Source organism: Phacochoerus africanus, chromosome 3 (assembly GCF_016906955.1).
Source record: "Phacochoerus africanus isolate WHEZ1 chromosome 3, ROS_Pafr_v1, whole genome shotgun sequence".
NCBI classification, from domain to species: domain Eukaryota; kingdom Metazoa; phylum Chordata; class Mammalia; order Artiodactyla; family Suidae; genus Phacochoerus; species Phacochoerus africanus.
The window spans coordinates 94395454-94408885 of NC_062546.1; the positions used below are offsets into that span (position 1 = coordinate 94395454).

At 38.5% G+C, this 13432-nt stretch overlaps 1 protein-coding gene across 20 annotated transcripts in view; it reads left to right on the forward strand.

Annotated features, from left to right (window-relative positions):
• CLASP1 (cytoplasmic linker associated protein 1) overlaps positions 1-13432 on the forward strand; it is a 262487-nt gene that overhangs the window by 167042 nt on the left and 82013 nt on the right. For all 20 annotated transcript variants that reach the window (XM_047772150.1, XM_047772154.1, XM_047772155.1 and 17 more), the window contains one exon: positions 9376-9483. In XM_047772150.1, coding sequence (XP_047628106.1) covers positions 9376-9483 — 108 coding nt within the window. The remainder of the gene's footprint in view (positions 1-9375; positions 9484-13432) is intronic.

Below are 13432 nucleotides of genomic sequence, written 5' to 3' on the forward strand. Positions count from 1 at the left end.
AGAGACTGGGACAGAGACTGTATGTGAAGAGATAATAGATATATATATTTGTTTCCTTTTTAGGGCCACACCTGCAGCATATGGAGGTTCCCAGGCTAGGGCTTGAATCTAAGCTGCAGCTGCTGTCCTACACCACAGCCACAGCAACACCAGATCTGAACCACATCTTTGACCTATGCTGCAGCTTTCAGCAGCACCAGACCTTGACCCACTAGTGAGGCTAGGGGTCGAACCCATATCCTCACGGACACTAAGTCAGATTTGTAGCCTACTCAGCCACAACAGGAACTCCAAAATAATTGTTGAAGCTCACTAAACTACAGATTTAAAACACTCAGTAAATCCCAAGCAAGAAATTGTAGAACACCAAAGATTAAAAAGAAAAGATACTAGAAAAAACCAGAAGGAAAATGAGACTACCCACAAAGGAAAGCCAGAGTTTAGATACAAATAAAACTTGGGAAATAAGAACCAGATTGATAGAGCATATTGATGCCCATGTCCTTACTGATTTTGAACGATGGCTTTGTAAGATGTTACCATTGAGAGAAACTGGGGAAGGAACACACAGTAAATCTGTGTGTATCTTACAGTCAAATCTACAATTGACTCAAAACAGAAAGTTTAAGAAAGGGATCCATAAACTGTCCTATCTGCCCAATAGTATGATATAACAGAAGTTGTGGTTTTAATAATATTATTTTAACTGTAAGGCAGTTACCCTAGAGATAGTGTAAAGCATGCCTTAAATTAAGACAAAGGGAGGAAACAGAGGAAGGTAAAAGGAAAATGAGAAATGAGGACAAATAACACCATACTGGTCAGTGATAAGAGTGAATTAAACTTGCCAGTTAAAATAGGAAAATTGTTAGACTTATTTTTTTTTTTTTAAAAAAAGATCTAGCAATATGATATTTAAAGAGGAAAATCTTTTTTTTTTTTTTTTTTCCTTTGGTCTTTTTTCTAGGGCCGCACCCACAGCATATGGAGGTTCCCAGGCTAGGGGTCTAATCAGAGCTGTAGCCGCCTGCCTATACTACAGCCACAGCAACCTGGGATCCGAGCCTAGTTTGCTACCTACACCACAGCTCACAGCAATTCCGGATCCTTAACCCACTGAGTGAGGCCAGGGTTCGAACCCGTAACCTCATGGTTCCTAGTCGAATTGGTTGACCACTGAGCTACGATGGGAACTCCATAGAGGAAAATCTTTAATATGAGGCTACAGATAGAGTAAGAGACAATGGATGAGAAATACATAGTAAAATAAAGTTGTTGAGGATTTATTAATAACAAACCAAAAAAAGGCAAAAAGCTTTACTAGAAATAAAGAGGGTTTCTATAAAATACTAAAAGATGCAGTAAATCACCAAGATGTAATAGACCTGAATTTTTATAGATCTAATAAAAATAGCCTCAAATACCTTAAAAGTGTTTGTAAATTCATCTTTATAGTAGGTAGTATATGAAATATCAATTTCAAATAAGTAATACATTATTAATATAATTCAAAACTCAGAAAATATAAAGAGGTACACAGTTTCCTCCTATCTTTGCCTTTCATTTGCCTAGTTATCACCTCTTTCCTTAAACCCCAGGATGTTACTGCTCTTAGTTTCATTTTATCCATAGTTTCTTCACCTAAGTAGTATACAAATCATACCTATCTGATTTTAATATTTTATATTTTTTAAAATAAGTTTTATTGGAATATAGTTGGCTTAGAAAGTTGTGTTAGTTTCAGGTGTACAGCAAAGTATATCAGTCATATATATATTCATTCCTTTTCAGACTCTTTTCCCCTATAGGTTGTTATACAATATTGAGTAGATTACCCTTGCTAAACAATAGATCTTTATTACCCATACTTCTCCCTGTTTTTATTTTTATTTTTTTTAATTTTTAAATTTTTAATTTTTTTATTACTCAATGAATTTTATTACATTTATAGTTGTACAGTGATCATTACAACCAAATTTTATGGCGTTTCCATCCCAAACCTTCAGTGCATCCCCCGATCCCCCAACCTGTCTCATTTGGAAACCATAAGTTTTTCAGAGTCTGTGAGTCAATATCTGTTCTGCAAAGAAGTTCATTCTGTCCTTTTTTCAGATTCCACATGTAAGTGATAGTATTTGATATTGGTGTCTCACTGTCTGACTGATTTCACTTAGCATGATAATTTCTAGGTCCATCCATGTTGCTGAAGATGCCGTTATTTCTTTCCTTTTAATGGCTGAGTAATATTCCGTTGTGTATATGTACCACATCTTCTTTATCCACTCCTCTGTCAATGGACATTTAGGTTGTTTCCATGTCTTGGCTATTGTATAGAGTGCTGCAATGAACATAGGAGTACATGTATCTTTTCAAGTCATAGTTTTCTCTGGATAGATGCCCAGGAGTGGGATTGCTGGATCAAATGGTTAGTTCTATTTTTAGTTTGCTGAGGAATCTCCATACTCTTTTCCACAGTGGTTGCACCAATTTACATACCCACCAACAGTGTAATAGAGTTCCCTTTTCTCCACATCCTCTCCAGCATTTATTGTTTGTAGACTTTTTGATGATGGCCATTCTGGCTGGTGTAAGATGGTACCTCATAGTGGTTTTGATTGGCATTTCTCTAATAATTAGTGATGTTGAACATTTTTCTTGTGTTTTTTGGCCATCTGTATGTCTTCTTTGGAAAAGTGTCTGTTTAGATCTTCTGCCCATTTTTGGATGGGGTTGTTTGTTTTTTTTGGTATTGAGCAGGTGTCTGGACTTGCTGGGGTTCAGGTTCTTTGTGCCTTGGTGCAGAAAGAGTTCATCTATAGGCAAGAAATATGTTTATTAAGATAGGACACTTGTGAGAGTTACAAGTGGTCAGGCAAAGAGCTGCCACTTCTCCCTGTTTTTAAAACATAAAAGGTAGCATATTTACACACACTGTTAGGCATCTTCCTCATTGTCACTTAATATGGCTTAAGATTCTTCCATATTAGGTTAAAGAACTTCTTCATTTATTATTACTGCTGTACATTCCCCTGTATGGATTAACCTGAACCAGTCAAACCCATATAGGTAGACATTTGCATTGTTTCCAGAGTTTTGCTATTATAGACAATGTGCCATGAATAATCTTTTATATACACCATTTTGCACCATGGGTGCAAGACTATTAGGAGAAGTGTTGAATTAAAAAGTACATGTTGGGAATTCCCATTGTGGCACAGCGGAAATGAATCCGACTAGGAACTATGAGGTTGCAGGTTAGATCCCTGGCCTTGCTCAGTGGGTTTAGGATCCGGCACTGCTGTAAGCTGTGTTATAGGTCGCAGAGGCAGCTCGGATCCTGCACTGCTGTGGCTGTGGTGTAGGCCAGCAGCTACAGCTTCGATTCTATCCGTAGTCCGGGGACCTCCATATGCCACAGGTGTGGCCCTAAAATGCAAAAAAAAAAAGAAAGAAAAAAAGAGGTACATGTTGGAATTCCTGTTGTGGCTCAGCAGAAACCAATCTGACTAGAATCCATGAGGATGCAGATTTGATCTCTGGCTTTGCTCAGTGGTTCAGGATCTGGTGTTGCTGTAAGCTATAGTATAGGTTGCAGATGCGGCTCAGATCCATTGTTGCAGTGGCTCTGGTGTAGGCTGGCAGCTGTAGCTCCAATTCGACCCCTAGCCTGGGATCTTCTGTATGCTGCAGGTGCAACCCTGAAAAAGCAAAAAAAAAAAAAAAAAAAAGTGTAGGAGTTCCCGTTGTGGCGCAGTGGTTAACGAATCCGACTAGGAACCATGAGGTTGTGGGTTCGATCCCTGCCCTTGCTCATTGGGTTAACGATCCAGCGTCGCCGTGAGCTGTGGTGTAGGTCGCAGATGTGGCTCGGATCCCGTGTTGCTGTGGCTCTGGTGTAGGCCCGTGGCTACAGCTCCAATTCGACCCCGAGCCTGGGAACCTCCATATGCCATGGGAGTGGCCCAAGAAATAGCCAAAAGTCAAAAAAAAAAAAAAAAAAGTGTATGTATTTGTGGGAGTTCCCTGGTGGCTCAGTGGGTTAAGGATCCAGCACTGTCACTGCTGTGGCAAAGGTTTGATTCCTGGCCTGAGACCTTTTGCATGCCATGGGTATGGCCAAAAAAAAAAAAAAAAAATGCAGGCATTTGTAATTGTGATAGATGCTGACAAATAGCCCTCTGTGGAGCTGTATTAATCTTCACTCTCACAAATAATGGATGAGCGTGCCTATTTTCTGACATGCCAGAATGTTAGCAAATTTTTAGGATTTTTGCTGGTCTCTTAGGTGAGAAATGACACTCTTAATGTTATTTCAATATTTTTTCTTACTGTGAGTGAGGATAAACATTGTTTCATACATTTCAAATGTACATTTCTGTTAAATGTCTCTTCCTAGCCTTTGGCCATTCTTCATTGGGCTGTGGCAGTGGGGTCTTGAAGTGGCTTCAACCAGTTCATGAGAGCCAGTTGTTAAATATTCAGGAATTTTGTAAGCTCACTGACATCAAGTCAATAGCCTCAAATGGGCCATTGTGGGAATGTTTACACCAGGGAATTGTGAAACACCACAGGTCAGCAGGACCAAACCCCTACCCCTACCTTCCCCTCCAATTGTTACCATTTTCCAGCATACCACTTTATTCCCAGGAGTCTCTTCTATGTTAAGGAAATTAGCTTCTTATGAGATGAATTGCAAATAGTTTTTCGCAATTTGTCATCTTCTTGAATTTGCTCATAGTTTTCTTCCTGCCATCCTGAGATTTAAACAAAAAAAATTTTTGTGACATATTTGTCAATCTTTTTTAATGGCTTATAATTTTGTTACAGTTAGGATGGACTTCTCCAATGCAAATTACAAAGACATTCTCCCTTGTTTTCTTTTAGAACTTTTTTGGTTTGATATTTGACTTTTTTTTTTTTGTCTTTTTAGGGCTTCACCTAAAAAGGTTCCCAGGCTAGGGACTGAATTGAAGCTTTAGCTGCTGGCCTATGCCACAGCCACAGCAACACCAGATTGGAGCTGCGTCTTCAGTCTACACCACAGCTCACGGCAACACTGGATCCTTAACCCACTGAGCGAGGCCAGGGATCTAACCCATGTCCTCGTGGATACTAGTCAGATTCATTTCCGCTGATCCAGGACAGAAGCTCCAATATTTGCCATTTCAATCTTAAGTTAGTTTTCTGTTTTTCATGTTGTAAAGTGTGGAGTGGATCCAAGTTATTTTTCCAAAGCAAAATATTAGCAAATGATATCTTATAATCCATTTTTTTTTTTAAAAAGCAACACATTATGTTGAACTACATATTAATCCTTATGGAATGAAGCAAAAGCAGCACTTAGGGAGAAATTCATAACCATGACTTTATGTTAGGAAAGAGACTGAATTAGTTTGTTTCCATTGTGTTAGGAAAGAACAGAATAAAAGAAGAGTAGGAAGGAATAATAAACATAAGAGTGAAAGTTAACGAATTAGGAATTAAACATTCTCTAGAAAGGATTAAAAAATATAAAATTTGATTCTTTGGAGTTTCTGTTGTGGCTCAGTGGTAATGAACCTGACTAGTATCCATGAGCATGTGGATTCAATCCCTGGCTTCGCTCAGTGGGTTAAGGATTTGCAGTTGCTGTGAGCTGCGGTGTAGGTCACAGACATGGCTCGGATCTGGTGTTGCTGTGGCTCTGGCATAGCTTGGCAGCTGCAGCTCCTATTGGACTCCTAACCTGGGAACTTCCATATGCCGTGGGTGCAGCCCTAAAAAGCAAAAAAATAAATTTAGATTCTTTAAAAATACTCGTCAAATAGGCAAACTTTTGGAAAGATCATTTGAAAGAGAGAATAAGTATAAGTGAACCATTAGCAATGATAAAGCAGGTGGCTCAGTAGAGCTTTAAAGGGTAGAAGAGAAAACTTGACAATTTTATGTTAATTTTAAAACAAATTTAGGTAAATTTCAAGAAAATACAAAACTATTTCTTCAAGAAGAACAAAGTGAGTTCTAAGACTACTCACTGAATTATTTGAATCAGTACTTAAAACTCCATCCCCAAAAGCTAATTAATTAATTATAATAGAAAAAATATGGAGAATCCCTGCCATGTTCAGAAAGCTATGCCTGCAAGTTGTGAAGTGTTAGTTCCCATTTTACTCGAATTTGAGTGGAAAGAATGCTGCCCTCACTGATTTTGTGCAGCTGGTGTAGCCTCAGGACCCAAATCAGATCAGGTTCAATACATACATACTATGTACAAAAGTATACATCAGGACAGTGAAAGATTAGCCCAAGTTTAATATTTAAAACCTTGTAGATGAATCTCAGCATATTTAGGAGGATTATCCTCTTATTTCAGAAGATGGAGGCAAAGCATTAAATTCCACAAACATTTTTGATAAGTTCTTAGCGATTAGGAATGAGTTTTCTTGTTGAAATATATTTTCTGGGGAAATCTAGAATTGTTTGAAATGTAGCTCAAGACAACAAAATCTACCTTGTGCTGTGGTTTTTTTTTTTTTTTGTCTTTTTGTCTTTTTGCCTTTTCTAGGGCCGCACCTGTGGCATGTGGAGGTTCCCAGGCTAGGGGTCGAATTGGAGCTGTAGGCACCGGCCTACACCACAGCCACAGCAGTGCGGGATCCGAGCCACGGTAACACCAGATCCTGAACCCACTGAGCAAGGCCAGGGATCGAAGCTGCAACCTCATGGTTCTTAGTCGGATTCATTAACCACTGAGCCACGACAGGAACTCCTCGTGCTAGTTTTTTTTTTTTTTTTTTTAGCATGTGCTGCGTGCCCAAGACAGGGATAAAGGAAAAGACTTAAGGGCTGGGTTTGAGGGGAGAAAATCAAGTCTCATTTGTAGGTGATTTTCTATTTAGATAATGCCAAAAACCTACATGTAAATTAGGATAATTAATAAAAGTTTAGTAAGGGTCCTAGAGTTAAGATCAAAATGTAATAGTTACTTACATTCTTATTTGTCAGCAAGTTAGAAAATATAATTTAATAAACTGTATCACGTACAATAAAAACATGGCACCTTTGAATAAATCTATAAAAATTGAGTACAACTTTCGGAAAGATTCTAAAGGTTTATTTGATAAACACTGAAGACAGTAAAATAGAGGAAACATTAATGAATGGCAAGGTCAGTGTCGATCATAAAGCTGTCTTTCCCCCCAAATTAACCCCACATTCCACAATGACAATCAGAATTTCAACACGCCTTTTTATTGTATCTTCATATGCATATGTGAGAGAGCAGAAAGCTTTAGGAAAAAGTAGGTTGATTTGCCTACCAGTTAAGAAGGTGGTTTCAAAAAGCTACACATGGAGTTCTCTGGTTTCCTAGTAGTTAAGAATTGGGCCTTGTTAATGCTGTCCCAGGCCCAGGAACTTCCACATGCCATGGGTATGGCAAAAAAAAAAAAAAAAAAAAAAAAAAAAAAAGCTGCTTATAGCATTGTTGTAAATTGCACAGGATGATCATGTGGGCTAATTGGACAGACCAGACAGTTGAGAAACAGCCCAGACATGTATATATAGCCCAGGCATGTATATAAGTACCTGGTAGATGACAAAGATGGCTTTGTAGATTGATAAGAAAGGTTTTAGTAAGTTTATTTGGACCTTTGTTAGTCATATGGAAAAAGTAAAGTGGATCTCTACCTCCTACAGAAAAATCATTTCTGTAGGTGACCTCACAAATAAAATGTTGAGCCAAACTGTAAGTTTTGGAAAACATGATATAATTTAAAAAATTAAAAAAATGTATAAAATAATGCCGTCTATTTCGGGTTATGCGACTATGTAAATGAAAAACAAAGAAATGCAAGGGAGTGATGAGTTTAGGATGGTGTTACAGGTGTTGGGAGAGGTGCAGGATTCAGGGACATTCCCAGAGATTTTTATTTTCTTAGCTGAAGTGGGTGTGGATGCTTGTTTTAAAAATCTTTTGGTGACCTTAATATTTTATAAAAATTTAAGAAATTAAGTTGTTTTTTCGCATTCACTTTGCTTAGGTGACTGCCTTGATGTAGCTTGGTGACTTCCTTAGGAGAGTGAAGTCTTAGGTTGGCCAGCCAGCCAGGAACTGGTATATAAACCAGTAGTGTGACCTTGGGCAAATTAATTAATCCCCTTGTTTCTCGGTTTCCTCATCTGTAAAATGGGAATAATTACTTTATATGTTGGGTGTTAGGATTTTGAGTTAACACATATGTAGTTTGTAGACTATGATATAGTATATTATATAGTATACCTCTTAATTTTAGTATAGAGTCTAGAATTTGTAAGGTCTTTCATTCAACTATTAAAAGTCATTGATTTTCTCATTTTCTTTTCTTTTTTAAAATGCAGTGCTTTCTTTAATTGCTCCTCACCTCCTTTTCTTGAAACTTTTTCAAGCCTTAGGAGTTGTTTTTCACCATTGCCTTTCTGCAAGCTTTCTGTGTGGATGAGGTAGATGTGCTTTTGAACAATATTATAAGAAGCCACTGGGAGTTCACCTGGTTTTGTGTTTTCCCTGTCAGATTGCTGTTCTGATTGAATTAGACCAGTCAGGGCATTTGTGCCTCTTTGAAACCAAAGAAGCCCTGATTTCAATTCCTAATCATACTAGTCTTACCATCAATGATTTTGCATTTCTAAATTCATTTTTATTTTTATGGTTTCATGCTTTAATAATTGGAATTAACAGATTGCTTTACTTAACAATGGCACATTTTGTTTCATAAATGCTTGTGACATTGCACTATTTTTAGGTCATCATTTCTCTAGGTATTCTTAATACTGATTCTTTTTATAAACTTCATCGTTTATAAATTTTCCTTTAGAAACTTGCTGGCATATATGTTTTAGAGTAGAAGTTTAATGCTACATATCAAGATTCATTTATTCTCTGGTACTGTAGCTTTTGTTGATGGCTGAGTTTAAAAGTTTTATGCTTTTTGTTGCGGTTTTTTTCATTCTTTTTATTTTTCTATAGTGTTTTTCTTAAGGTGACAGCTAATATTTTCTGCTTTGGGGAATTTGACAGATATGTAGACAATAAACAGAAGAGGGAACTTAATCGGAAAAAGAACTGAGTGAATATCACCTCCTTATCTGAAAATATGCTAAGATGGTTGAGACAAAAGCACCAGCTAGGTTCCCGAGTCACGCTGAGGAGGTCCTGACGTGTCCTGAGGTGTCCGTGGTGTGTGTGTGCACATTGTATGCACGTGCTCTCCGGCCACATGTGGGGACCCACTCAATAAGACAAGCTCCCCTGTAGGCAGCTGGGTCACCACCCCTTGCCTGTGGTGTGGGCTGTTTTCTTGAGAGGCCACACTTATTGGAGATGTGATGGAAGCACTGTTTCTGCTGTGTCCGCAGGTCGGATCCGCACAAGACGGCAAAGCTCGGGGAGCGCCACCAACGTTGCCTCCACACCTTCCGACAGCCGGGGCCGCAGTCGAGCTAAAGTGGTGTCACAGTCTCAGCGTAAGAAGTATATTCTATGCTCTCTGTTATCTCAGTTTTGTTCAGTAGCCTTTCTGCAGTGGGGACGTTTGTAGTATTTCCACTGACTTCAGGGGGAAACACATTTCTGTGGCTGTAAGATAACCTGTGAATAATCTTGATGTTTGTTGGGTAACCTTACAAAATGGATTATGTAGCTGTATCTCCCTTTGAGGTGACTTACATTCAGCTTTAAAGAAAATGTAGTTTTTTTCCCACCCTTCAAGCATCTCCAATTGAAACGTACCTGGACTGAGACCCATTTTACTTGAGAAGAAATCCTGATGTCATTTTTTGTTTTTTTTTTTTTTTGTTTTGCTTTTGAGGGCTGCACCGTGGCATATGGGAGTTCCCAGGCTAGGGGTCCAATTGGAGCTGCAGCTGCTGGCCTACACCACAGCCACAGCAATGCCAGATCCAAGCTGTCTCTGTGACCTACACTGCAGCCCATGGCAACCCCAGATCCTTAACCCACTGAGCAGGGCCAGAGTTCGAACCTGCAACCTCATGGTTCCTAGTTGGATTCGTTTTTGCTGCGCCACGATGGTAACTCCTCTGATGTCATTTAAGAGCCGAGCCGGGAGATGATGACTGTTAATGTTGAGTTCTCCCTCTGGTGGAAATAAGAAAATCCATTTGAAGTCTCCCCTCGCCCCCGCTGTGCTAACACCTGCACTCTGCTCCGCTCTTGCGCCAGTGTGGGCTCTTGCTTTGTGCAGCTTCCACGATGGCTTCTCTGTATACGTCGAGTCACTCCATCTGTAGCGTCGGCATGAAGGCAGCCGTGGATGGAATGAACGTATTCCCATCACTCTTAGGACCCAGGGCCCTGTGACTCTGAGTACCCTGCTTCCTTCTCTGTGTACATAGAGCAGAGCCAGTGTCAGAGGTCTCTTGGGCGAGTGACTGTGGCAGAAGAAGGCTTCCCGTCTCTCAGCACAGCCCTCTTCAGCCTGTGTTTGCCTCCCTTGAGACCCCAGGAGCTTGTATAGAGAGCAGCCAGTCTGCAGCCAGACCTTAGGTTCCCTCCTTGGTATTTAGATGCCTTTCTCAGCCCCTCCTGATTTTATATATGTTCCCGTGTCCCTCTGAGAACCGTAGTCCTCCCTTCAAAACAGGCCTTTATCCTGAGACGACAGTGCCAAGTAAGTGACAGTGCTGTGCGGTCACAGCACCCAGGCTTGTCTGACGCAGAAGCCCATGCTTTTAGTGTATTGCACTATGCAGCACAACAGAGGGCGCAGGCAGAGTCCAGAAGCCTCTACCTTGGAAGTTATATCCCTGCCCTTGTCATTCTGTTGAACCCTAGAGATGCCTGGAGTCACAGGTGTATGTAATACTCTGGTCAGGACCTCATAAGTATGAGGCAGATCTTATTGTACAGCAGTTGCACAAAAAGTAGGTTCAAGACTTAGAATATAGGTCAATATGTTGAAATTGAGTTGAATAAAAAATGTTTTAACCCTTTAATTGTCCAGGGTTATTTCCTTTCCTAGAAAGTAAGGGTTGAATAGTATTTCGCATTTCTTTGTTAAGTGGCACTGGCCTCTGCAGAGGTCCCTGTCCCCAGCTGGGCCCTCTGCTTAAGAAGTGGAGAAAACCATGTACCTTCTGCAGTGGGGGTGGTGGGAGCGCTTTAATTCATAAAAATCTTGCGCCTTGCCTTGTGGATCCTCTTTAAAAGCTCTTCAGTTTTCTTTTACTTGCCAAGTTCTACTCACAGGAAGGAGACACCACCAGCAAATGATCAACCCTGGACCTTAAACTTACAAAAATAAATCAAATATTTTAAATAATTATTTTAGTAGGAGGTAAATATAAGTACGTCTATGTAGTTTACAAATGTAGACGTACTAGCATTCATAGTTCTGGTTTAATAGTGAGTAGCTTTCATTAATATTAGATTTATGACAGTTGACAGTTGGCATATTTTAAATAGTTGAGGATTTAAATATGTGAGAATGAATACTTAAGTATTTGAGACTTTGGCATAATTCATTCAGATAAAACTAGTTGGTAGCAGTTCCTTTCAGCTCATTGACGTTCATTGAGCACCTCCTATGTGGTAAGTACCTTGTGAAGTGGCAGTGATGTGGTGCGTGGACCAGTAAGATGAAATCACACCTGTCAGGTTGCTCAGAACCAGAGAGTAGGCGTGCCTCCAAAGGGGCACCTCGTCCTCCTGGCACATTGTAGGTTCATAAGTGTTTCATGAGCAAATCTGAAATAAATGCCAATGTGTATAAAATAAAATAAGACCTAGAAAAAATAGCTTGTTTGCTAATGTATTTGTGATCAAAGACATTCATGTTGTGTTGCATGCTGACCTTCTGTATTGTGTTATTGTCTTTTAATCCACTTTTTGCCTGTCCTTTGGTCTGCTCTCATAATCAAGGATCCAGATCTGCTAATCCTGCTGGTGGTAAGCCATTTCTCTTCTTGCTTTGTTTGTTTGCTTGCTTGCTTGCATTTTCCCTCACCCCGTGTTCCTTGTACAATATCAATTTCTTTTTATTATGAGCTTAGTTAATCTTTCTGCATTTTTTCCTGTATGTTCAAATTCTAGAGTTTGAAATGGATTTCTCCTTTTATACAGCTTAGTGGTTCACTTATGTGCTCAAATTTTATGGGCAAAATTAATAGATCCTGAGACAGGTTCTTGGTGGTAATATGTACTGGTAGTTTTTATAATGAATTTCACTTAAATTTTAGTTAAATCATTATAAAGTACTAATTTTTGTAAGTAGTCATCTAAGTGATTTGTTGACTGATAGAGGGGTATGTGCGTGTATTTAATTTCCAGGTAAGTGTTATTTCAGAAATAAAGGTTTTACCTCAGGATCTATTCTGGTACATTCTAATGTACACTTGCTATTTGCAAATTTTATTGCCTTCCCTATATAAAGAAATGATCTAAGATAGTGACTGCCATTTGGGTATATCGTTATGATCCTTAAATTTTGCTGATTTCTTTAGCAGAGAACTTTGCTTTGCAAGAAGTGGATATACAGATAACTAGCCACTTAGCCATTTATAAAAATAACTAGCCATATTATTTGTTTTTAATTTCTAATTTTATTGCATACACGTCAGGGAATGTGTTCTATATAATTTCTACTTTTGTAGGTTTTGGGGATTTCCTTTGAGGCTTAGTACATAGTCAGTTTTTGTAATATTCTTGTGTAGAAGTGTGAAAAGAATGTGTGTTCTGTTTGTCGAACTATACATGTGTGTGTATGTGGGAGGTGTTATACATATCTATATAATTTGACTGTGTGCTCTGTCAGTGTCTGAGTAGTGTATTAAGCTCCTGTTAGTTACTTGTCTTTCTGAGAAGTATAGTAATAATTATGGCCTTTTAAATTCCTCTCTGTTTTTAATCACTTTTATGTTGTATATCTCAAAACTGTGTTACTTGGAGAATAATGTTTCATGATTACTATATTTTTAAGGATAATTATTCTTTTATCAATATGAAATATCCTTTTTTCTTTTTAATGCTATGTTTTATTGTTTTGTTGTATGTATGTTGTCTCTTATAAACAACATACAGTTGAAATTCATTTCAGTTTTTTTAAACCAATCCAAGAATCTTTTAGCTGAATTTAGTCCAGCAACACTTATTAATTATGATTACTGATATGTTTGAGCTTATTCCTACCATTTTATTTTGTGATTTTTATCATATTTCTGCCCCCTTTTCCATATGTTAGATTTAATGGTGTCTTGGATCTATTTTTTTTCCATTAATGTTTAAGAAATTTTTGTTATACTTCTGTCCTTTTCACAATTTCAGCAGTTTTTAACAAATCAACTCCCCTAGAAAACAAGACAATAAATAAATATCTTTGTGATTATTTGTAGAAATTTGCTGTGGAACATGGAGGTTTTTTGTACTCAGCTCAAACCTGCTCTTTTGAATTAGAAATTT